Raw genomic sequence first — 25,223 nt, 5'->3', positions numbered from 1 at the left:
TCAGAAAGCTTCATCCTAGCATATGATCCCCAGAGGAAAAGAGGAAGCTCCCCTCCCCAAATCTCCCAGTGAAGGATTCCAGTGGCTCAGCTTGAGGAATGGTACCCATCCTGGGTCAGTCATTATGACCAGGGAAGTGGAATCAGATCCTGTGTCCACTTACTAGGAATAAAATAAGCCTTGCAGAAGCACGTACAGTAGAGAGAGGGAGCACATCAAAGAAAGGCTGGATGCCTCATGTCCAAAGAGTGGAGTTGAAAACAGTGTCCCCTGCAGGACTCACCAGGGTCCACATGGCAGTCATAGAGTAAGATCACCTGTGCTGCTGGCAGTAGCAACAGGTAAGATTGTGACAGGAGACACTCAGCTCGGGATGAATTATGTCTTGCTTGGAGTGGTGAGATGGGCCTGAAAGAATAAACATAATAAATAAATAAATAAATAAAGAGTAAAATTACTCCAGTGAGTTCTGCCTGTAGAATCCTAGCCAGAGAAATCTGAAAGCTGGGCTTGGAAAGAAAGGCCCCCTGAGGTGGGTATACTGGATTGGAGAAGCAGTCTGGGCACAGCCAGAGGGTGGTGCTAGGCACAAATGGGGGTAAGTCTCCGGGCTGCAGAAGTTAAGATGAGAGAAGCAGAAGACAATTGAGCTCTCCCCCATGAACACAGGCAGGAATCTATTTAGCTAATGAAACTTGCTTGTCTTTTTTATCTTCTCTCATTCCACTGTCTACGTTTTGTCATTCCCCCTTTGTGTGTGTGTAGGGGGGGAGAGTGCACACGTGTGCACATGTGTATTTTTGCATGTGTAGCACTCATATTTGTGTAAGTATGCCAGCATGTGATGATCTAAGGTTGATGTTAAGAGTCATCCCCTCCGCCGGGCAGTGGTGGCGCACACCTTTAATCCCAGCACTCGGGAGGCAGAGGCAGGAGGATTTCTGAGTTCGAGGCCAGCCTGGTCTACAGAGTGAGTTCCAGGACAGCCAGGGCTACATAGAGAAACCCTGTCTCGAAAAACCAAAAAAAAAAAAAAAAAAAAAAAAAAGAGTCATCCCCCCTTGATCTTCAACCTCCGTCATTGAGGAGCTCTCTGATAGATCTTGGAGGCCAACTTGATCTCCTGTATCTGCTTTCTGATGCTGGAATTACAGGCAGGCAGCCATGCCCACCAGGCATTTATGTGGGTTTCTGGGGATCTGAACTCTGGTCTTCATACTTGCCTAGCTAGCACTTAACTTGAGCCATCTTCCCAACCCCCCATCACTTTCTGGGTTGCATTCAAGGAAAGCTTCATTTTCACGTGGAGGTGTGCAAGTCTAGACAGGAATACTCCCAAGGACAATTCACAGTCATTTCTCAGGTGCGGTAGGCGGAGGGCAGCTGTGGGATGTGCTGGGAGAAAGAGCTTCTGGGAAACCAGTAGCCGCTCTTCCCATCCGCTTTGGTGCTTAGGCCTGCCACGGGTCTGTTTCTCTCTCCTTGATTTCCTGGAGCCTGGCTAGTAGGGTGCCATGAAAGCTAAAACGGTGTTCTTCAAAAGGGACAGGGAGAGAGTTGGAAGCAAACATAGACACTGCTGGGCTTAGCTGGAACAGACAGGTACGTGGGTCAGAACAGCCCTGCTCCCCACCAGCTGTGTACATGAACTAGGGATCTCCAGGCCCACTGTTGTGTCACAAAACACTACACACTTGTCTGGGGTGGTGTCACAAAACACTACACACTTGTCAGCTCACCCCAGATCCCGAGGCAGCAACAGATCAAAGTATAGATATCACCAAAGGCCAACTTGGTGAACCAGTGAGTTTTATTGGGGTAACTTAAACGAATGTGGATGAGAGGTGATTTACAGAAGCAGAAATGACTCAGTCAGCTGCATTACAAAGGCCCACCGCAGCCTGGGTGACAGCTCACAAAGCCTGGGAAACAGGAGCTCACTGTACAGCCTGCAGTAAGCGCAACAGGTTGGAGAGTGGCCTTCCCCAGAGACCCAGGTGGTCTAGACTCAGCTTGTTTTTGCTTCTTCCATGCAGCTGGTCAGCATAGCTTGTCTGAGGATGAGTCAGCTGTCTTCCTTGTTTACTCTTGGGAGGGAGGGGCCTACTGGGTCTACTCAGTTTCAGGGACTTGGCACTATTTTGAGTTGTTTACCTTCTAGTTTAAGGCCTCCCCCAGGATAGAATGTTACAATCTCAGAAGAGTGCTCCACAAGTCTGACCTCCTGTCTCGTCTGTTGTAATGAATCTATTTGGGTGTTTTGTATCTTTTCTTTCTTTCTTTTTTTTTTCTTTTTGGTTTATTGAGACAGGGTTTGTCTGTGAAACAGCTCTGGGTGTCCTGGAACTTCTTCTGTAGACCAAGGTGGCCTCAAACTGATAGAGATTCCACCTGCCTCTGCCTCCTGAGTGCTGGGATGGATGTAAGCACATGGCACTGTGCCCGGCTCAAACTCTTCTGTTTCCTCTTGAGTCAGTTGGATGTTTTATATTTTCCTAGAAAAGCATTCATCTCACTCAGATTTTCAAGATTTTGGGCCAAGAGTTGTACCTAGTAGTATTTTCATAATTGAAAAAATCTATCTGCATGCCCGTCACGTACCTTATCTCATTATAGGGTTATATGTGTGTGCTTGCGCTCTCTCTCTCTCTCTCTCTCTCTCTCTCTCTCTCTCTCTCTTTCTATATATATATTTAGTGTTTTCTAGAAAGTCATTTTAAAAATTCATTTTCACTGGCTACTTTTTAAATTTTAGTATACTTAAAGGACAGTAATCTTGGCACACTTACTAAGTATTTGGCAACCTTAGTCTTTGTGTGGTGCTGGGAATTGAATCTAGGGCTTGTGTATGCAAGACATGTGCTTTAATGACTGAGCTGTTCTTCAAAATTAATTACCAGATATTTGTTTAAAATGAAGGAAGAAAGGAGGTTAAGTTGGGTGTGGCACAGAAGTTCTGTAATCTTAGCACTTCAGAAATGGATACAGGGAAGTTAGGAATTGAAGGCTAGTCTTGGCTACATGAGACCCTATTTAAAAAGAAAAAGGGAGCCGGGCAGTGGTGGCGCATGCTTTTAATCCCAGCACTTGGGAGGCAGAGGCAGGTGGATTTCTGAGTTCGAGGCCAGCCTGGTCTACAGAGTGAGTTCCAGGACAGCCAGGGCTACACAGAGAAACCCTGTCTCGGAAAAACAAAAGAGAAAAGGGGGCTGCAGAGGTGGCACATCAGTTGGGAGTGCTTGCTGGCAGCTCACAACCACCTTTGACTCCAGTTCCAGGGGCTCTCTCTCCTGTTCTCCTCAGGCACCAGCACACTCAGACTCAGACCTATGCAGACACAAACACATGAGTTAAAATGAAGTAAATCTTTTGTTTATTTTTTTAAAGACAGAAAACAAGGGAAAAATTTTTCTTGATGGTTCTAAATATGGGGGTAAAAATCAAACTGTGGATCCAGATGTGAAGAGAGCCACCCGGCACGCTTGCACATTTCTCAGCTGTCAGCAACTGTGGTAGCAAGGTTGTTTAAAATGCTTGTTTTAAAAATACCCTGGGGGCTAGCAAGATGGTTCAGAAATAAAAAAGTACTAACTGTTCTTCCAGAGGACCTGGGTTTTATTTCTAGCATCTACACGATAACCCATATCTGGTTCTGGTTCTAGATCCAATGCCCTCTTCTGGCCTCTGGAGGCACCAGGCACACAGGTATAAAGAGACATAAATGCAGACAAAACACTCATACACATAAACATAAATTCAATTTTAAAAATTTAAAAATACTCTGGAAAAAAATAAAGTCTTATGCACTAAAGAACACACGTGTGTAATTGGTAACAGCCTCTGGGTGGGAACAGACTTCCTCAGCGGAACGAGGAAATCAGAAATCATTAAAGTTTTACTGAGGTGTACTTTCAACATATCAATAAAAAACATAAAGTAAAAGCCAATCAACATACTTGAGAATATATTTCAGTACATAAAGGACAAGAGATCAATATTATAAGAAGCCTTTGCAGGTCAGTAAGGAAGCAGGAATGTGCAATGTAAAAACGAGCAAAATTGGGCCGAGCATGGCAGCTTGTGCCTGTAATCCCAGTATTTGTAAGGGTGACACAGGAGGACTGTGGGTAGTGAGACCAGCTATATGCCATATGCTATATGGTGAGACCCTGTTTCACAAAACTAGATCTGATGAGATAGATCAGCAGGTTATAGCTTTTGCTCCTGGTAACCCTAACAATCTACGTTCAGCATGCACGCACACACACAAATAGCATAGTGTGTGTGTGTGTCAAATCATAGTCAAATCACTAAGAGACAAAGATGGCTGACAAACAGCAGGGAAGTGTCCAAACAAGGCAATCAAAGAAACTCAGGTGAAGAAACCAGGTCAGTTTTCACTTTCAAGTTTGTAAGCGCACACAGAGACCAGACAGGAAACAGGAATCTGGCAGTGGTAGGTAGGCAGTGGGGAGCCATGAAAGGAGTCTTTGAACAGAAATCCTGTACTGAAAGACGGGTCTGGAGCAGGGCGTGGAGGCAAATGTCCACACTGCAGACAATGGTGCAGGAAAGGCACGAGTAGCAGGCCAGCTCAGCCTGGGCTGGGGAGTGAGACGTGTCTTAAAAATAACAAAAATGGTAATTAATTTAAGGGAGGGGCATATCCTTTTGTAGGATGAAGGAGATGTGAGGCTGAAAGCTAGCCTGAGTATGAAGAACATGAAGCATGGAAAGATGTTTGGGCTGAAAGCATCTGAAAGAGAAAAAAAACCAAGATGGCCAGAGGTATACCTGGGAGGCAGGTGGCAACACAGAAGGAAAGCAGGCTTCCGGGAGTGAGTGAGTGGGAGTCTGGAATCTGTTTTGACACTGCGGGTCACCGAGTTCATCTACAGTCTCATGACTAGAGACTAGCAACACGTCCAAATGAGTCATTTGGAAAATTAAGGAAAAAGACAAAATACGTAGGCTAGAGAGGTGGCTTAGTGGGTTAAAGCCCTTTCCATGCAAGCCCGAGAAACCTGGGTTTCATCCCAGAACCAGTACCAAAGCTGGATGCCATTGTATGCATCTTCGATCCCAGCATCCCTACCATGAAGTGGGAGGCAGACACAGGAGAGCTGGCCAGAAGCTGTCAGACCAGCTAGCCTGACTTCTACAGCCACCAAAACAGGGACCAATCCTGCCTTTAAAATGAGGTGGAAATAAATCCTGCCTTTAAAATAAGGTGGGGAGATGGCTTAGTGCTTGAAGTGCTTGCCCCACAGAAGTCTGGATCCCCCCATATAAATGCCAAGTGGCCATGGCGGACTGCCTGTGACTCTAGCTAGCCCCAGAAGGCAGAGATAGGGGATTCCCCAGAGCAGGATGGCTGGCAGGACTAACTAGGTATAATCAGTGAGCTCTGGGTTTGATTAAGAAACCCTGCCTCAGTGATTTAAGGTAGGAGGATGATCAAGGATAGTCTCAATATTAGCTTAGGAATTGAAAAAGCGGGGACCAACTCCTGAAGGTCGTTCTCTGACCTCCACACACATGCGTGCTTGCAGTCAACCGTGCTTCGGCACATGAGAGCCTACAAAAGTCGTATACATCGTGTTGGCAACAAAATCTGTATTAAGCAAAAAGTTTTGGGCACATTTGGGTGTCACTGTTCAAGTGACATCACACTTGATGTCAGAAAACAGAAAAGAGCCCATTTCTTCTGTCCCACAGAGAAGACAGGCCACCAGAAGCTCCAGGCTCCTGTCCTGCTAGCAGCACACCGGTCCTGGGGAACCTGTGTTAACCAGGAGTGGGAGACTTGTTCATGTCTCTCCTGCCAGCCAAACCATGTGTGCTTCCGGGACCCAGGGGCTGCGGTCAGCTCCGCCCACTCAGAGTTGTCCTGGGAAACAGTTCTCTAAAAGAATCCTGGGAGTGTAAGGAAGAGGTAAGGCTGGGTGGCAGCCTGTAGGGCACTTTAAGAGACACATGGGTTCCCACTTAACTGTTCAGTAATGTAGGCTGTTTTCCATGTTCAGCCAATGCAGCCAGCCATCACAAACTTAAACTAAGGTTGTCCTGTGTCCAGAAGAAGCAAGCCCACATTCTCATCCCCGCAACCTAGCCAGTCCGAGTTGTGCTATGTTTGATTAAGTCGTAATCTAGTCCTCAGGGTCTTGCAATCTGGGATCAGGATTGAATGATGGAGAGAAAATGAGGGAGCGGGGGTGGGGGATAATACCCAGCCAAAAAGGGAAAGGGAGGAAAAACACCTAGTAGCAAGGACTCTTTGACTACCCCCATCCAACCTATCAGTGTTACAGTCCCCATCCTTGGTGCTCTGAGGCCCCCTGTGAGAGAACGGAAGGGAGCCTCTGTTAGAAAAGACACAAACTTAGGAGTAACTTGTATTTTCTGAGCTTTTCTAGAAATGTACTGGTCTTGATCTTCAGGAGGGCTTTCCATCACCTGGCCTTCTTTATCCCCAGAGTGTTTATCCATTGAAAGTTGTAATTCTAGAATCGATTCTGCGATGGTGGTGGGTCGGGGAATCAGAGTTATCTCTTAGCAACAGGCCCCCTGTGCTGCCCATTGCCAGAGCCCAGGCTTGGGAGGAGGGCTTTAGCCAGGGCCCCCTGCCATGGAGCAATGCAGGAAGGTCCCTTGGTCCCTTCCTATGCAAGCTGAACTCCCCTCACCCAGACTGCTTATAATGGGCGTTTCCATGGAGAGGACACAGGAGGGCAGGGCCAGGGGAGTCAAGAGCAGGCAGGCCCCGGACTGCCCCTCCCTCTGAGTTTCCTGCCTCCTCTCTTTGCTTGAGTTCACTTTAGTTTAAAGCTAAGAACTGGCTCTTCATTATCTCTCAGTCATATTAGATTACTGGCCCCGGGCAGAAGGGTCCTCTCCAGGCAAGCGATCTTCTTCTGCCTTCAGGTTGGCTGAAGTCGATCTTGTTGGACTTTATTGAAGCAGCCATAGCAAAGACCACGACAGCTAACAGCATCCTAACAATTTTCTAATGATGTGGCAGCCTTTGTGGGGACATGGCCTCAGCTCCAGGGGCTGATTTGCTGTTGTGACAGGGTTCACCAATTTTATGGTTTATTTTATTTTATTTTATTTTATTTTTATTTTGAAGCAAGGTCTTTCTGTGTAGCCTCAGTTGGCCTAGAGCTCTCACTAGGTAGACCAGGCTGGCTTGCAACTCACAAAGATCTGCCTGCCTCTGCTTCCTGAGTGCTGGGATGAAAAGCGTGTACCACCAGCTCCTCACTAGGGAGAGCAGGGAGTGGGACTGGTTTACAGTCCCCTGTCTTCATTCCTTTTCTTCTCTTTTTTTCCCCCTTGCTTATGGAGGGGGACAAGAAGGCATGCAAAACAGGGTTTCTTGTGTAGTCCTGGCTGTCCTGAAACTCACCCTGTAGACCCGGCTGGCCTTGAACTTAGAGGAATCCACCTGCCTGTGCCTCCCAGTGCTGGGATCAAAGGCGTTCACCACCACCTCCTGGCTGTTCTGACTTGAAAGCCATTTTTTAACAGCTTGGATCAAAAGCAGTCTTCATAGCAAAACAACTCAACAAGAAGGGGGTTACTCTAACTCAGAGTTCACAGTGCCATCCATCATGGCAGGGAGGTCAAGGCAGCAGGAACTTGGAGCAGCTGGTTGCATTGCAGGGTCAGAAAACAGGGCGTTGAAGGCGAGCGGCTGCTCAGTTCTTAATCTATGCATGCAGTCCAAGTCCAGGGTCCCTGTCAGAGAATGATGCCACCCACAGTGGGCAGTTTTTTCCACCTCGACAACTGAAATAGAAATTCCCCAGTGGCCCATTTCCCAGATGATTCTAGATTCTGTGAAGGAGACAACACTAACCATCACAGGGCGAGGGAGATGGCTCCGTGGGTTAAAGGTGCATAGCAGGTAAAGGACATTACCACCAAGCCTGACAACCCAACCTCCAACCTGGATCCCATGTGGTGGGAGGAAAGAACTGACTCACAGCTTGACCTCTGACCTCCACACATGTGCCATGGCATGATCAACCATCCCACCCCACCAAAATAAATGAACTAAATGTAAAGGGAGAAAAAGCCACTTAACTACCATAGGGCCTAACCTGTTATCTGAAAAAGGAATCTGTCTGTCTCTATCAGTTAAGATGTTTTCCCCTAGTACAAGGAACACAGACCCAGTCTAAGAAAAAAGGGGAGTTGATCATTTGCCCCAGTCCACATGGATGGACTGAAAAAGTGGGAAAGGCAGACTCCCCAAGATCCAGGCAGAGTGCTGATCTGAGGAGGAGGCTAGGTGCTGGGTGGCCATGGGATGTCTCTCTATCGGTGAGGAAATGGCAGACCCGAAGGCAGACGTCTGGAAGCCTTCAGGAGGGAGGGGTGGAGCTGAGAGCAGCTTCAAGGTGTGAGTCAGTGGAGGCAGAGAGAGGCCGTGGGGCTACCACACAGGCTGGAATCGATTAAGTACAGAAGTCACAAAACCCAGAGGAAAATCACCATCTTAGTGGGGTTTGATTGTTGTGATGAGGCACCATGACCAGCGCAGCTCTTTGAAAGGGCTGGCTTACAGCCCAGAGGTTTAGTGTTTTGTCATCCATGGTGGGGAACATGGAAGCTTGTTGGCAGACATACTGGAGATGGAGCTAAGCGTTCTACCTCTTGGTCCATACACTGGGGATAGCTTGCGCATGTAAGACCTCAAAACCCACCTCCACAGTCACAGACTTTCTCCAAGGCCACACCTACTCCAACAAGGTCCTAAGAGAGCCATTCTCTACAGCCACGAGTCTGAGGGGACTGTTCCTATTCAAACCACCACATCCTCCCTGGGCAATATCATGGCAGCCTAGATGTCAACAGACAGATAAAGTGGACAAAGATCTTGACAACTGCATCGTCCTCCGAGGAAGCATGAAGCCTGAATTCAGACAGTTAAAAAAGGAAGTCAGTGAGTCTAGAAGTCACAAGATGGGGAAGGGTGAGAAGCCGCAGGTGAGAAGATGGGTGGCTCACTGCCAGGAATGATAGGAAAAATAATAGGGCCCTTGGAGGGAAAGGCAGGAGCGCTCCCTGAAAGCCAATGTATCCAAGTTTGAGGAAAGGACATCAGTGCCTGGAATGGCGGCATGGAACAGTGCCACCTACAGCATCACAGCTGGGCAAGCATCTTGGTCTCTACAACTTAGTTCTAGTGGTTTAGTGGTCTTCATAAGATGAAAATTATCTGTTTGAAGATCTTAGGTGCCACATACATGAACTAGGGCACATGGAATACCCCAGGGTTCATGCACATGTCTTGATGATTTTATCTACATAGGTATACGTAAACACAGCCCTGATGAAGCTACAGAACATCCTCAATAGCACACAAGGCTCCTTCCTGCTCCTTCCCAACTCATGAAGCCCTCTGGAAGAGCCTCTTACTCCGACTTGTGCTTGGTCTTGCCTTCCAGCTCTGGAATCCAGTGGTGTATTTATTCAGTTTGGCTTCTTTGCTGTAATACTGAACATTCATCTGTTGTTATGGATACTGGTTCCTTTGTCACTACAGAGTAGAAATACATTATGAATAGACCAAAATCAATCCGTTCTGTTTTCTTGCTTGGGATCTTAATTCTGTAACATTTGGCAATTCACCTGCCTTGGCCTACTAAGTGCTGGGATTAAAGACACGCCTGGGTTCTAATCTGCTATTGAAGAGTGCTTGGGCTTTTTTTTTTCTCCTAGAATGGGAAACCTTACAATTATAATTATTTCTTTAAGCCAGGCATGGTGGCTCATGCCTAATAATCTTAGCACTTGAGAGGCTAAGAAAAGTAAATTCCTGAAAGTTTGAGGCCAGCCTGAGCTACATTGTGAGTTCCAGGCCAGCAAATCTAGGAATTAAGACCCTGTCTTAAACAAGCAAAAAACTTGGTAACAACAATAATAATTCATTCTTGTTTCTATGAGTCAGCATCTCATGTAGATCAGGTTAGCTCTACCTCTGCATGTAGTTGAGGATAATCACAAATGTCTCATCCTCTTGGATTCCCCTCCCAAGTGCTGGGCTTACAAGCACCTGCCCCATTGGCAAACCATTTTTTTTTAAATCAAACATTCCCTAAATTTTTAAAATTTTAATTAATTAATTAATTAATTAATTAATTTATTTATTTATTTATTTATTTATTGTGTATGAGTGCCTGCGCCTATGTATATGTGTCTTGTGCTTGCTTCGTGCCAGGGACGTCTGAAAAAAGGAAACAGATCCCTGGAAGTCGAATTAGAAAGGTTGGGAATCATTTGTGTGCATCTGAGAACCAAACCCAGGTACATTGCAAGAGCAACGAGTGCTTTTAACTGAGCAGTCTTCTCCAGCCTCTGAAAACAAGTATTAATTAAAAACAAACAAATCCAACTACTTAGGCCTAATAATCTTAGCACTCGGAAGGCAGGGGGCCAGTGGCTATTGGTCTTCTCTGGCTCCTCCATCCTGGGCACGTCGGTTTTCCCGCTGAATGGGGTACAGGATTGCTGGACCTGGGAATAGCAAGTGGGAGCAGGGCTAGCACACTGCTGAGCTTCATTTTCTCTCTTCTAGCCTCCGGGGCCCTGGCTGTTGGTGAACTGATCCTCCTTGATCTCGCAGGCCGGGCCCACCCGCGGCCTCCCATGAGCGCGCCTGGCTGACCCTGGAGGCGGCCGCGGTGGAGCCGGCGCGCCCCGAGGGCGGCGGGGCCATGGCCTCGCTGGACCTCCCATACCGCTGCCCGCGCTGCGGGGAACATAAGCGCTTCCGGAGCCTGTCGTCGCTGCGCGCGCACCTGGAGTACAGCCACACCTACGAGACGCTCTACATCCTCTCCAAGACCAATAGCATCTGTGATGGCGCGGCCGCCGCTGCAGCCGCTGCAGCCGCAGCCTCTGGCTTCCCGCTGGCACCTGAGCCCGCCGCCCTGCTGGCTGTCCCCGGGGCCCGGCGCGAGGTCTTCGAGAGCACGTCCTTCCAGGGCAAGGAGCAGGCGGCGGGGCCTGCGCCCGCGGGGCCGCACCTGCTGCACCATCATCACCACCACGCGCCACTGGCGCACTTCCCCGGTGACCTGGTGCCCGCCAGCCTGCCCTGCGAGGAACTGGCCGATCCAGGGCTCGTGCCCGCTGCGCGATATGCGCTCCGCGAAATCGAAATCCCACTCGGCGAGCTGTTCGCGCGCAAGTCCGTGGCATCCTCGGCCTGCTCGACGCCGCCACCCGGACCTGGCCCTGGTCCTTGTTCCGGGCCCGCTTCTGCATCGCCAGCGTCGCCATCACCTGCGGACGTCGCCTATGAAGAGGGCTTGGCACGCCTCAAGATCCGCGCCCTGGAGAAGTTGGAGGTGGACCGGAGACTAGAGCGGCTGAGCGAGGAGGTGGAGCAGAAGATCGCGGGCCAGGTGGGTCGGCTACAGGCCGAGCTGGAGCGCAAGGCCGCAGAGTTGGAGACTGCACGACAGGAGAGCGCGCGCCTGGGACGCGAGAAGGAGGAGCTGGAGGAGCGTGCATCTGAGCTCTCGCGCCAAGTGGACGTGAGCGTGGAACTGCTGGCTTCACTCAAGCAGGATCTGGTGCATAAGGAACAGGAGCTGAGCCGCAAGCAGCAGTGAGTAGGCCCTGGAGGTCCAGCGGGTGGGTGTCCGTGGATGTCACACACTTATCCCTACACGTGCCTGGGGTGTCTCCATTTGGCCATGCTTGGAACGTAAGTTCTACAGTGAGTCCATGATGGTAATGTCAGTGGGTTCAAGAGTGTCGTGGTGGTGATTTGGGACCTCCGAGTATGTGGTATTGGGACCTTGTGCCTTCCCTTGAAAAGTGTTTCTTCACCTTTGATACTCAGGCCAGGCAACACTTGCCTTTTTGAACCAGATCTCTCCCATTAGCCTACTGGCCCAGTTCTCCGTGTCTTGTACTTCATAACAGCACGCAGCCACAACTGCATCCCTTCCATAAAAACAGAAGAGGGACGGTAAACCTGCTTCCTCTTGACCTTCTACCTCTGTGCTCTTGCTTTCTTGAAATTCTTTCCCGTATTTCTAGTTCTTTCTTGAGCCTACCCACTGGGGTCAGGTTGCCACTTCCACCATCAGCCACTGTGTCATCAGCAAACTTCGTGTTCCTCATCCTCCCGGATTCATCTACAGCACCTGACAAGACTCCTCCCTCTGTAGCCCACACTGCCTTTGAACTCGTGATCCTCCTGCCTCTGCCTCACGAGTATTACCAGGCACCACCACACTTAGCTTTCCTCTATCTTTGTCCCTTTTCAGTCATCTTTTCTGGCTTCCCCTTTGTTTCTCAAGTCTCAAAGGGAGCCTTAGGGACTGCAAAGGGTCAGACATTGTGCTTGTCCTCATTGTCACGTAAGTTCAGGCCAGTCAGGGAATTTCCCTTTTTCTTTCTCTCTCTCTCTCTCTCTCTCTCTCTCTCTCTCTCTCTCTCTCTCTCTCTCTCTCTTTCTTTCTTTAGAGGAAAGAGTTTATTTTTGTGCATAGTTTATATCCTATCATAAAGAGAAGTCAGAGGAGGAACTCAAGGCAGGAACTAGAACAGAGACCATAGAGGAGCATTTACATACTGGCTTATTCTCCATGCTCTGTTTGCTTTTTCATATACAACCCAGCACCATGTGCGTAGGGACAGCACCACCCACCGGCTTTCCTTTGTTGTCTAGTAATGCTTTTGGTGTCTCAATGGTGCCTGGCACCTGTTGAATGGATGCCTGGACAGCTGAGTGCAGGTGGGGATACACACACGTGGGTAACTGAGTGTGCTGTGATTGTGTGTACCCCTTAGTTGATAGACGGTGCCCCGTGGGGCTGTAGGAGTTCTTTACGCATGTGTTGATGGGACTCCATTTTGATGCGTGTGCGTGTTTGAGCAGGTTGGTGGCCCTGAGCCTCCATGGCACTTGGTGTATTTCAGAAATGAGTGTGTCTGGGAATAAATATGATTGCACACATGGGAACATGTTGAGGGCTGTGTGTTAAGTTAGGACATGTGTTCATCGCTATGAGGCTTTCGGTATGGCTGGACATACTCCTCTGTAAGGAGACAGTGTCCCGAGGCCACGGAGAACTGAGAAAAATCTTTTTGTTTATGGGGCTCTTGTGTCTGGAGGTGACTGTGTGGGAATGGGCATGCCTGTGACTGTGTCGGGGACGACTGGGTGTATTTAGTGACTTTGCTTGTTACCCTGACAAATTAGCTGACGTCGTTTAAAGTGCTGGCAGTTTGTTCCCTGGATCTCGTGGTGGAAGGAAAGAACCAGCTCCTTCATGTCGCCCTTCAGCCTCTGACAGTGTGGGAGCACAGATTTGCCCAAGTTTGTGTTTGAGATTTATCTTTACTATTTCTTGTACAAATGAGGGTTATGCATGTGTGTGTGTGTGTATACACACACACACACACACACACACACACACACACACACGACTGCTGTTGCCCATGGAGGTCTGAAGAGGACGTCAGGTCCCCTGAAATTGGAGTTACAGATGGTTGTGAGCCAGTATGTGGGTGCTGGGAGCCAAACTCAGGTCTTCTGCAAGAGTAACAAGTGGCTGAGTGATCGCTCCAGCCATGTATAATAAAATTTTGTATTTTGAAAGCAACTTGAAGGGGAAACGGTGTATTTTGGCTTGTGGTTTGCGGAAAAACTCTATTGTTGTCGGACTGGTGTGGTCTTAGACATGCGAGGCCTCTGTTCACATCGTGTCAGCCAGGAAACAGAGAGATGGAGGCTGCTGCTCAGCTTGCTTTCAACTTTTTGTTTAGGCTGGGACCCCAGCCCATGGAATGGAGCCACCCAAATTTAGGGTGGATCTTCCCTAGGGTGGACCCTCAGTTAGCACAATCCAGAAACTTCCTCAAAGATTTGTCCAGAGGTTTGTCTCTTATATGATTCTAGATTCTGTCAAGTGTCCTGTACTGTGTGGCTTGTCTATCTGTTTGTGTTGGGGGGAGGGAGTGGGCCTTATCCATGGAATCGTGAGCAAACACCTTAGGCCACTGTTTTAGCTATCTTCTCCACTGGCCACTTCCCTCCAATGGGAGGTTTGAGGGCAGTCAGGCCAGGGACCTGGGGTAAGAGACTGCTCCCGGCCCAGGGAGGTGGTGCAGATCGACCAGTTCCTGAAGGAGACGGCGGCTCGGGAGGCCAGTGCCAAGCTGCGGCTGCAGCAGTTCATCGAGGAGCTCCTGGAGCGTGCAGACAGGGCGGAGCGCCAGTTGCAGGTCATCAGTAGTAGCTGCGGCAGCACACCCAGTGCCAGCCTGGGCAGAGGAGGTGGGGGCAGTGCCTCGGGGCCTGGGGTGAGAGGCCCCGGCAGAATGGTGAGTGTATACCTGTCCTGACTTCTCACTTGTTCATGTGACCCCCACAGCCTTCCTGCACACCACCCCAACTTGCCTCCTTTGCCTAGACCCCTAGAAGCAACCCCAAGTGTAAAGTGGGAGGGAGGCACACTCTTGACAGGGCAGCAATGCTGGCTCTGAGGCTGTGGCAAGGCAGCTTCAATAGCCTCAGCCTTCAGAAGCCTTTCTCTGAGTTTCAGATGAGAGACTAGGAGTACAAGCTGGGCCCTGGGATGCTGGGTGGGTGGCTTGGGAGGGAATTTGGGAGCCTGCCTGTCTGGACTGTCTTGTCTGTCCATTCGTCCATCTTTCCCAACTGTTTTCTTCTCTCTCTTTTCTTTCTTCTCTCCATCTTCCTCTCTGTCCTATAATTGCCTTCTTCTCTGGCCTCCTCTGCCCATTCTTTCTTTCCCTTCCACTCTGGGGGCTGCAGCGAGAACACCATGCAGGCCCAGCTGTGCCAAGCACATACGCCGTATCACGGCATGGCTCCTCTCCCAGCACAGGGTAAGCCTTGGGCTTGGCCCACCCCTAACAGCCTACCCTCACCCTGGAAGGTCTGCTGGTCCATCAGAGGCTTGTCTCCTGTGCCCACCCCCCTATTGTCACCAGTCTGGTTTTCCATGCTCAGGGAACTTTAGGAAAGCAAGACAGTAGTGGGCTACCCTTGGCTGGTGGTAAGGATAGTGTGGGGAGTTGGGACAGCCTGGTATCCCTCAGTCTTCAGTATGTACTCCCCCACCTACCCCAGGGCCTCCAGCCGTGTGCCAGCTGCATCCCAGAGCTCAGGCTGCTATGACAGTGACAGTCTGGAGCTGCCCCGGCCAGAGGAAGGGCCCTCGGAGGACAGTGGCCCTGGGGGCTTGGGTTCACGGGCCCAGGCTACCAACGGTGGTTCAGAGCGGTCCCAGCCCCCTCGTAGTTCAGGCCTACGACGACAGGCCATCCAGAACTGGCAGCGCCGACCGCGCCGTCACAGCACCGAGGGGGAGGAGGGTGACGTCTCAGATGTGGGCTCCCGAACTACTGAGTCAGAGGCTGAAGGACCCTCTGATGTCCCACGCCCTGGACCTGCTGTGGCTGGCCCCTTGAACAGCTGCCGACTCTCAGGTAAGTCCTGAAAGAGTGATTATGGAACCCAGCCTCTCATAGGGGACATAGGGTGGAGGCGGTGACCTCTCTTCCTCTTGCTTACCTATCAAGTGCCCTTCAAACCTGGAGCAAGAGTTTATGTGACAGGGCAGGCCTGCAGTGACCTAAGGCTGCCTCATTTAAGGAGTCTGTGTACATGTTGGGATCCATCCCAGCTAGGGAGAGGAGCTGAGTATTGACTCTTGGCTCTGAAGCTCCTGGCACAGAGCAGAGGTTTCAGGGAGTAGAGTCAGGGTGACCCTTAAAAAGAAAGCTTGGGGCTTTGGAGTGGGGCGTGGGGTTCAGTTAATGAAGCACTTATCTAGGTCTATGTGGCCTTAGCTTCAGGCTCCAGCACCTAAAACTGTACACAGTGGTACACACCTGCAATCCTAGTACTTGGGTAGCAAATGCAGGAGAATCAGAAATTGAAGGTTATCCTGGGCTTGAGTTCAAGGTTAAGCTGGACTGCATGAGACCCTGTCTGCAAAGTTTGGGGCATGTGAGAAAGCAACAGACAACTCGTTTTCCAACTGGTAAAATTTGGGGTACTGTAAAGAAAGGGAAAGCAGAGGCCCTGTTGTCTTCCCAGGGAGCTAGTCTCCAGTGGGGTAGGAGGGCTCATACTCACCCCTGCAGGCCCTGCCCTTCCCAGCACCTCACCCACGACCCTGATTGGTCTTTTACTCTCCACTGTCTCCTTTGGCCCTGCTGTTCTCCAGCCCGCCCTGAAGGAGGCAGCAGTCGAGGCCGTCGAGTGGAGAGAGGTAGCCCCTCACGTTCCAATGAGGTCATCAGTCCAGAGATCCTCAAGATGCGTGCTGCTCTCTTCTGCATCTTCACCTACCTGGACACCCGGACACTCCTACATGCTGCAGAGGTCTGCCGGGACTGGCGCTTTGTGGCCCGCCATCCCGCCGTCTGGACAAGAGTGCTGCTTGAGAATGCCCGAGTCTGTTCCAAGGTGCCTGCCCTTGCCCTCCCGGGAGCCCAACTTTGAGCAGCAGAACTGGCCCAAGACTAGTCTTTGTAATCCCTACAGCCCCCGTTCCCCCAAGATGCTCTCAGTGGTGCCTTCTCCTCAGGGCTAACCCATCACCAGCCAGTCAAGTTCAGACCTCTGTTCATATCACTTGATCTTTCCCAGTTCCTGGCGATGTTGGCTCAATGGTGCACCCAGGCTCACTCATTAACATTACAGAACCTGAAGCCCCGGCAGCGGGGAAAGAAGGAAAGCAAGGAGGAGTATGCCCGCAGCACCCGGTGAGGCCTGCGGTCAGTTGGTGGGTCGGTGGGTCGGTGGGTGGGTCGGAAGCCCAAGAGTTCAGTGGGGATGCTTCCCAGGTGAGGACATGACCACCAGCAATTCCCTGACCTTATTGGTCCTCCCCAGGGGCTGCCTTGAAGCAGGGCTGGAGTCCCTGCTGAAGGCAGCCGGTGGCAACCTGCTGATCCTGCGTATCTCCCACTGCCCCAACATCCTCACTGACCGGTCACTCTGGCTGGCCAGCTGCTACTGCCGTGCCCTGCAGGCTGTCACCTACAGGTAGGTCCTCTCTTCCGGAAGCACAGCTCACCCCTTGTCTGCCTTGGGCTCCAAAGATCCTTAGGTACCACATGGGTACCACATGGGTACCACATGGGTACCACGTGGCCTTGCCTCTTAGTGGGAACAGAGGCTACTTGAGCTTCGCCTTTTCCACAGGAGTGCCACGGACCCCGTCGGCCATGAGGTGATCTGGGCCCTAGGTGCAGGCTGCAGAGACATTGTCTCCCTCCAGGTGGCGCCACTTCACCCCTGGTAAGCCTAGGCAAGGGGCTGGCTAAGGAGAGAACCCAGCTGTTACTGATCAGTGTGGGAGCCGGGCTGTAATAGGGAACCTGGAGTCTCACTCTGGCTTGCTGGCAGTGCCACTTAAAAACTTATTACATATTTTGGTGCGAGAATTGGGTATGTGTGTGGAGGTCAGGGAACAACTTACAGGAGTCATTCCTTCCACCATGTGAGTCTCTGAGATCAAATTTATGTCATCAGGCTTGGTGGTAAGTGCCTTTACCCACTTAGCCATCCTAATAGCCTGGCATTGCCACTCAACCCTGTGATTCACAGCATTGATTATGAGAACTTTTACTACTGGCTCAGTAGCATCCTGTCCACAGAGACTTTTTAAATACGCATTCAGTCAACAAACACTATCCTGACATAGTAGGCAGGCATGGGAAGTCAGTAACAACACAGAAGAAGCTGGGGAGGGTGGCATCATACACCTGTCGTCTCAGCCACTCCAGAGCTCAGATAGTAAGTTCAAGACCTCTGTGAGCAACTTAGCAAGATTGCATCTCAAAACAAGAATAAATCTATTGTTGGAGAACCCAGGGTGTGGTGAATCGTCCCTTGCTCTACTTGGGACTTCCTCACATTACCAGGCTTCTCTGTGTGCTGCCCCTTACCCTCCCAGGGATCTCCCCAGTGTGCTAGCTCCTCCCACACTATCACTGTTGGAGCCTGTCATCGTGGTCCCTGCTTGGCTCCCAGCGCCCCCATCCTGACCCTTGACAGTATCTATTCTGTAGTAATTTCTGCTTCAAGCTCCTCCACTAGACTTGGTACTCAAGGCAGACTCTGTGAATGTTCATTTCTGTGTCCTTGCTGCCATGGGCATATCTGATGACAGAGATACTGATACCTGAGTGGATGCTGAGGGATGCGGTCTGGAGTGGGTGGGGCAGGTGAGCTGACAATGATATGGGAAGGCAAGTTGGGAAATGTCATGAAGACCTTGGTGAAAGACGCAGAACTGCTGGGTTGTGGGGCATACAGCTTTACTCCTCACACTTGGGAAGCAGAGGGGAAGGTGAGTCTCTGAGTTCGAGGCCAGCCTAGTCTACAGAGTAAGTACCATATCAACCAGAGCTACACAGAGAAACGCTGTCTCGGGATTGCTGGGGGTGGGGGGCATGCAGACCTGTGTATCTCATCTAGAAAGTACTAGGTAGCTATTGGGGTCAGTTTTAAGAAACGTATTGAGCCAGACATGGTGGTACGTACATACCTGTCATGCCGGCTGCTCTCGGGGAGCTGAAGCAAGTGGATCCCTCAGCTTCATGAATTTGAAGTCACTCAGCTTGGGCTGCATGAGACATTTCTTAATAAAAATCTAAACAACAATAAAAAAAAGTAATATAAAGTTATCAAAAGCTAGGTGTGGTCTGTAATCTTAGCACTTGAGGATGAGGCAGGAGGATTGCTACTAATTCAAGGATAGGTGGCAGTGGCAGATAAAGGTCAGATGTTAATGTTGTTAGAGAAGCCAGGGTGTGAGTCTTCCTGTGCTCTTGAGGGTGAAGCTGTGTCTTCATTGTCACCCCGCATTCCACAGCGTGGCTCCTCTGGGCTGTAACACACACTTGATTTGCATCTGGTCACCAGGTGCGGGGTGAATGGAGACCAGGGTGGGGCTCTGGTCTACACCTATGGGTGGCTCCAGAATCTGAAGCTACCAGATGTAGCAACAGGGGAAAGGACAGAGCCAGAGATGAGCTACTTTCTGACTTGAAAAAGCCAGCTGGGTTGTTGGCCAGGCGCTTGCCTGAGGCATGAAAAGACTCCTCCATGGACTACAACACACATGGGCATTCAGTGGCTCCCTGACCACTGTCCACTCTACATTTCAGCCAGCAGCCTACCCGGTTCAGCAACCGTTGCCTGCAGATGATTGGACGCTGTTGGCCCCACCTCCGGGCCCTGGGCGTAGGTGGTGCAGGCTGTGGGGTACAGGGCCTGGCATCACTTGGTGAGTCTGTCCTTGGGGTCGGAGTGTGTAGGTAAGAAGCAGGCAAAGGTGAGATGCTGCCTGTGAAGTCCCGTGAGCGTTAGGGGACGCAGCCTGGGTGATGGCAAAACTGAGGGCGGGGCGGGGGTGGAGGCAGGGAGTAGAGGGAGTTTGTCACTAGGCCTGTCTTCTTCCTCTCCTAGCAAGAAACTGTATGCGGCTGCAGGTCCTGGAACTGGACCACGTGTCAGAGATTACCCAGGAGGTGGCGGCTGAGGTCTGCCGAGAAGGCCTGAAGGGACTGGAGATGCTGGTGCTCACAGCCACCCCTGTCACCCCTAAGGCCCTGCTACATTTTAACAGTGAGCAATGGGATTTAGGGTTGCAGGGTATGGCTACAGACTATCCTCCGACAGTTGGCAGCACTGAGGGAACTCTTTCTGGGGTGATGCAGACAGATGCCTACTCCTCCCAGAAGGGGCATCTGCGCTCTGCCAAGTAGTGCTACCAGAATCCAGCGTGCTGAGCCATGGTGTTTATTGGGCTTACTTACAGAACATGGGTGCAGATTACTTACAGAGTGTCGATCACCCCAAACAAGCCATTCCACCAAAAAGTCTCAGCACGGATGACAGCTTCCTCATAGCTGCATGGGTGGAGTGTTCTTAACTCTGCTACCTCCAAAGACCACATGCAGCTGGGGCAAAATTGCACACACCTGGGAGAGACCGGGGACAGGGACTGGCTGACAGCCCAGGTGGGGCTCTCTTGGGATAGTCGTAGTGTCTCTGATAAGATGGTGTTGGTGGTTATTCTCTTGCACAAGCAGGCAATGTAACTATTTCCTGTTGCTCTAACCAGCATGTGCCAGTGCAGGGACAGAGTTTTTGCTTTGGCTTATTTAGTGCATCTGAAGTACTCCAGGCCTGGCAGCATTTAGTGACAACTGTTTAGCTGCACAGGATGGCTTCTGTTCTGTGCTGGCTCACAGTGTCACCAAGAGCTGTGTGTGTGGCGCCACTAGTTTGAGTGTGAGCCTCCCACTGGGGTAGAGGCAGAGGGCAGACAGGGTTGTGATACCACTCTTGTACACACGGCTTTGCTTCCTGAATTCTGCAGTCTCATCTTTTGACTTTTTAGGTGGTAGATTAAAATATATGTGAGCCCTCAGGGATGTTTCTTGGAGATAAGGACTTCACTCTCTTTCTGCTGCCCATGTCATCCCACACCATCCCATCTGCTCAGCCACGTCTCTGCCTTCACTCTGGACCACCACTCAGGACCGAGTGGCCTTAGGGAGAGCATCACGATTTTCCCCCCAGTACTGGGGATTCAACCTCCTGCCTAAAGTGCTATGTTCCTAGTCTCCACCCCCTACCCTACTTCCACCTTTATGAGACAGGGTTTGTCTGCGTAGCCCTGACTGTGCTGGAACTTAGACCATCAGGCTGGCCTCAAACTCACAGAGACTCATCTGCCTCTGCCTCTGCTCCCTGTGCAGGCAGAAAAGGGATACACCACCATGCCTGGCCTTTTTGCATTTTTACTTTGAGGTAGTTTCACTAAGCTGTCCCAGCAGGCCTTCAACTTGATCCTCCTGCCTTGACCTCTAGAGTAGCTAGGGTGACAGCCCTGGGCCATCACCAGTTTCCTTGACTTTATCACCTCCTGGACCTTCCTGTTACCTTCAGCCTCACATCTACCTAAATGGCCATCACTACTCAGTCCCCAAATCATGTTGTCCAGGCCCCTCCCAGCTCCCGACCTCACTCTTCCTCTCCCTGACATCATGGCTGCTAGTTATTGAAACCTTTGCTTCATTGTCTGATTGCCTTCCACTCACCCTAGTCAACACTCAGCCTCGGGTCAACAGCTCTGCCCCTCTTAAGTCATTTCCAAGTTCCCAGGCCATGGCCCAGCTGTCCCCTCTGCCAGGGAGTTGCTAGGGCAGTGAGCAGTTTACTGTCACACACTTGTCCTCCCAGGATATCTTTACCTGTATTAAGATGTTTCATTATGAGCCGCAGCCAGCAGGGGCCTGGTCCTCTTGTTCTTGTGGCTGGCCCAGGTGTGTTTCTCAGTGGGGCTCTGGTTTCATCCACCGCCCCTGCCAAGCACTATCTCCCTTACTTGCTTCCCAGGCATCTGCCGGAACCTCAAGTCCATTGTGGTACAGATTGGGATTGCAGATTACTTCAAAGAGCCCAGCAGTCCCGAGGCCCAGAAACTGTTTGAGGATATGGTGACAAAACTCCAGGTGAGAGGTGGCTTTTAAGGCCACACAAGACCCCTTGGCTGGGGCTGGTGAGGGTGGCAGTAGTTTACCTGCCCAACCTAAGGAGAGCTAACCTTGTCTACAGGCCCTGCGACGGAGGCCTGGCTTCTCGAAGATTCTGCACATCAAGGTAGAAGGTGGCTGCTAACCCGGGTGGGGGGCGGCAGGGCACCTGCCAGCCCCACACCAAGTGCTCTTTGGACCTCTGGAGGGGCCCTGGCTTGGACTAGACCTTTGGAGGCCTAGTGTTACTCCAGGTTCCAGACAGTGGTTGAATATCCTGTCCAGTTGGGACAGCAGAGTGACAGGTGACCCAGAGCACTGCCTCCCCGGGACAGGGGCTTGGAAAGAAGCTGCCCTGAGACACCTCTCTCCCTCACATCCCCAGAAGGAAAAGCCTTCTGGCACAGCCAGCAAGGAGCTGGCACACCAGCAGCTGGTTGTCACTGCTCAGAGGATCTGCAGTAGCCACCCAGGGGCTCCTCAGCTGCTCAGGCAGGTCTCTCCTTCCTGAGGCCATCTCCTGGTCAGGAGCCTGTCAAGTTACAGGCCAGAGAGGCTTAAGGCAGCGCAGACATGGCAAGGAGGACTTTTCTCCTCTTTCCCTGACCAAGCCCTCTGTAAGGCACTCCCTTTAGACAGAGGGTCTTTCTTCCAGGTCCTCATTCTCCAGTGATAATCTAGGCAAGCCTAGAAACCCAGGTACAAGGTTAGCTGAAAGTTGGGGCAGGGCCATAGGGATGAATTTCAAAAGGTAAAATAAAATGTCTAGAATACACCAGGGTGAGGCCTACACCTCCCAAGCAGGTAAAGGACTGGCCAGTTGGAGGAGGCTACTTGTAAGACAAAGAAAGACTTCTCATTACCACAGTCCAGAGCTAAGCTCAAGCCAGTCTCTCTCTACCACTCCTTGCTGAGGGATCACAGAGAGCAGGGGTCCCAGCAAAGCCCTACAGTGAGAAGGGATTTTGGCAGGATTCCCAAAGCCTTTCAGGCCCCAAGGCCATTGGGAGGGGGGACCCTGGGCTGCCTGCTGTGCTGGAGTTTAGTGGAGAGGGTCTTGCTTTACCTAACAAATGCTTGAGGAGGCTTTGGCAAGGATAGATCCTGGTGCCAGGCAGAGGAATAATTTCCACAGTCCATCTTCTGGAGTCTTTACAGTCCTGGGCTGACACTGTAGGAGGAGACTTGTGATGGTGTCGTTAACCCTAGCATCGCACCCAGGAAGTCTGGTCACCAAAGCCCCACAGACCGAGCATCCCTAACTGAACTCCTCAGACTTGCAGTAGCTGAGGCCGTGAGTCTTGGCAACCCTCATTTGGGCAGATCTTTCAAACGCCTGGTTTGTCACTTACATCTTAGGGTTTCCTTTACTCCTTTATAAGGTGGGATCCTCTTGCCAGTTTTCTCCAGCTGTGCCACACCCTGAACTGGGCACAAACTCATCTGTAGGTTGCTGCCAAACTTGTCCCTTCCATTGTTGCACAGCCTCCAGCTTGATGCTCCCCGATCCTATAGCTCTGTTCCAGTTTTATCATCACTGAGTCGTGTGGCTTGTTCTGTACCTGCTCTTTACAGACTGAAATGCCAAGGCTGTCATGCTGGATACTCCATGCCTAGTCCTGCATGAGACCTTGGCTGTGTGGTATCTATGCCCCTACCTCTCACAGCTGCCTCCGGCTGCTCCCACCTCCTCAGTCTTGTCCCAGGAGTCACAGGCAACAGCACAACTTTCCTTTTCAGTGGCCCAGAAGGGAGGTGGCGGTGTGCTTGGACCCCGGCTGCCTTTAGTAGGTCAGTTGTTTTGCCAGCTGCACCCATGTAGCTCCTGCTCCCTGTGACTCTTAAGACCAGAGGTGCTGCCCTTCCTGTCTCTTGGATAAAGCACAAAGTAATGTAGTTGGCCAAACCTGCCCCCCAGGGGCTTCCGTTTCACAACCCCAGGATTTGGACATACATCTCCCTGGGCAGGGGAGGCACTAGAATGCCTGGTGTTGGGGAAAATAGATAGGGTGCACAGCCACCAGGGCAGGAAACAAGGTCAAGATGCTAGTACCAGGCATTCTGATCATGGAGAAGGAAACTACCTGTAAGTGTTCTTGCTCTGAGTAAAGGTGAGTAAAGTGAAAATTGTAAACCTAAGCCTTTACCAACCTAAGTGACAGGTCACTGTGTCCTGGCTGAGTCTCGGGTATCTTAGTCTTCAGGCTGAGAGCCAGCAGCTCTGTTGCCAAGATGTGGTCCCTTTGCTTTCTGGGTGCTGTGTTCATTTCCATCTTTAGCAGTCACAGAGCCAGCGGGGGGATGGGGTGGGTACCTTTCTTCAGCCCCTCAAAGGGAAGCCCCCTGTGTCTCATAAGAAAATTCATGTGGGCATGCCCTGCTCCAGAAGCAGTGGGTCAATGGAGAAGGCACACAGGTGGCAGCCACTTGCTGTCTCTTCCACTCCCATCCCCTGCCAAACAGCCTGGCTCTGGCACTTGTAAGTTATGGCATGGTTTGGCTTGAATACTTCATGCTTATGCAGGCTGCTTCTCCCCAGTTATGGCAAAAATGTATGTACCCTGCCCAGAACCCCAGCTTTCCACCCATCGAGAGTACCCTAAAATTAGGCTTTTCTTTTTTTAAACCCCATTGACAATAGAGGCTAAGTCAGCCTCAGGAACTGCATCAGAAACCTAACAGGCCTCCTTCCCAAGGCCTGCTGCTCTGTCACCAGCCCTGATCTTGAATGCAGAACACAGGCAATAAGCTGTCAACCCGTCTCTGTAAGGCACGATGTTGAAGGAAAGCTTCCCAGAGTTGACAGCTGGTGCCAAAGACATAGATAGTTCCTGGTGAACTTGGAGAGGTGAGACTTCAGTGGGACATGGCCTAGGGCCCCATGGAGCCAAGCACTGATGGGGTCTACCCTAGCCACCAGCCTGATAACCTGGCAGTCTTTCTGCCCTTGGTGGCCATGTTTTCTCACCCAGCCTTGGGTCAGGCCAGCATCTCTCTGTATATATTACTGTGTAGTGTGTATATTTACTCATGGACAAGTGAGCTCAGCTGTAGTCCTTGCCCAAGGACAAGGCTTGAGGTTGGGTGAAGAGCAGACTGTTAGGCTTTCCTCAACTCTTTGGGACCTTAGTCCTAAGACTGCCAGACAATCAAGCAGGCACCCCACCAGGAGGCCAGCTCTGGGCCTCTGCCATTATTACAGCCTTGGGGAGGCTTGGCCTGGAATCCTCAAGGCTTTATAGTCAGCCCTGGCAGGGATCTCAGGCCCCAGATGGTTCAAGAGGGCACAGCTGGCCCCTAGGCCGACTCCCTACACAGCCAGGCTGCAACCTGCCCCCATGCACACTAGGCAGAGGGGTAGACAGGAACTTTTGGTTTTAGTTTTGTTTCTAAAGTGGTGCCTGTACCTCCAGCCCCCAGGGGGCCTTCCCTGGCCCCACTTTTCTGACCCACCCAGGCATTGCCATCCCAGCACTTTGCTCCATGTCACCCAGATGCCCTTTGCCGAATGTATCTGAGCATATGTATTTAAAAGGACTCATGGGCATCAGAATTTATGGTTCTGTATCCAATAAAAGATGGTGAAACTGAAAAGATGGTGCGTGGCCCAAGGAAATCTGTGGTATGTAGCCAAGTTTGTGATACACCAAACCCTACCCTTTGTTTCT

At 51.0% G+C, this 25,223-nt stretch overlaps 1 protein-coding gene across 1 annotated transcript in view; it reads left to right on the top strand.

The window, feature by feature from the left end:
• Fbxo41 (F-box protein 41) overlaps nucleotides 1-25,149 on the top strand; it is a 32,826-nt gene extending 7,677 nt beyond the window's left edge. Inside the window, exons 2-13 of the mRNA XM_034512510.2 lie at nucleotides 10,586-11,623; nucleotides 14,127-14,352; nucleotides 14,807-14,880; nucleotides 15,125-15,483; nucleotides 16,227-16,468; nucleotides 16,652-16,767; nucleotides 16,898-17,050; nucleotides 17,210-17,305; nucleotides 19,180-19,298; nucleotides 19,481-19,639; nucleotides 21,419-21,534; nucleotides 21,638-25,149. Coding sequence (XP_034368401.1) covers nucleotides 10,725-11,623; nucleotides 14,127-14,352; nucleotides 14,807-14,880; nucleotides 15,125-15,483; nucleotides 16,227-16,468; nucleotides 16,652-16,767; nucleotides 16,898-17,050; nucleotides 17,210-17,305; nucleotides 19,180-19,298; nucleotides 19,481-19,639; nucleotides 21,419-21,534; nucleotides 21,638-21,700 — 2,622 coding nt within the window. The 5' untranslated portion in view covers nucleotides 10,586-10,724 and the 3' untranslated portion in view covers nucleotides 21,701-25,149. The remainder of the gene's footprint in view (nucleotides 1-10,585; nucleotides 11,624-14,126; nucleotides 14,353-14,806; nucleotides 14,881-15,124; nucleotides 15,484-16,226; nucleotides 16,469-16,651; nucleotides 16,768-16,897; nucleotides 17,051-17,209; nucleotides 17,306-19,179; nucleotides 19,299-19,480; nucleotides 19,640-21,418; nucleotides 21,535-21,637) is intronic.
• The last annotated feature ends 74 nt before the right edge of the window (nucleotides 25,150-25,223 follow it).

This window comes from Arvicanthis niloticus, chromosome 9, assembly GCF_011762505.2.
Source record: "Arvicanthis niloticus isolate mArvNil1 chromosome 9, mArvNil1.pat.X, whole genome shotgun sequence".
NCBI classification, from domain to species: Eukaryota; Metazoa; Chordata; class Mammalia; order Rodentia; family Muridae; genus Arvicanthis; species Arvicanthis niloticus.
The sequence above is the reverse complement of the archived record's forward strand: the minus strand, read 5'-3'. Positions and strand labels throughout refer to the sequence as shown.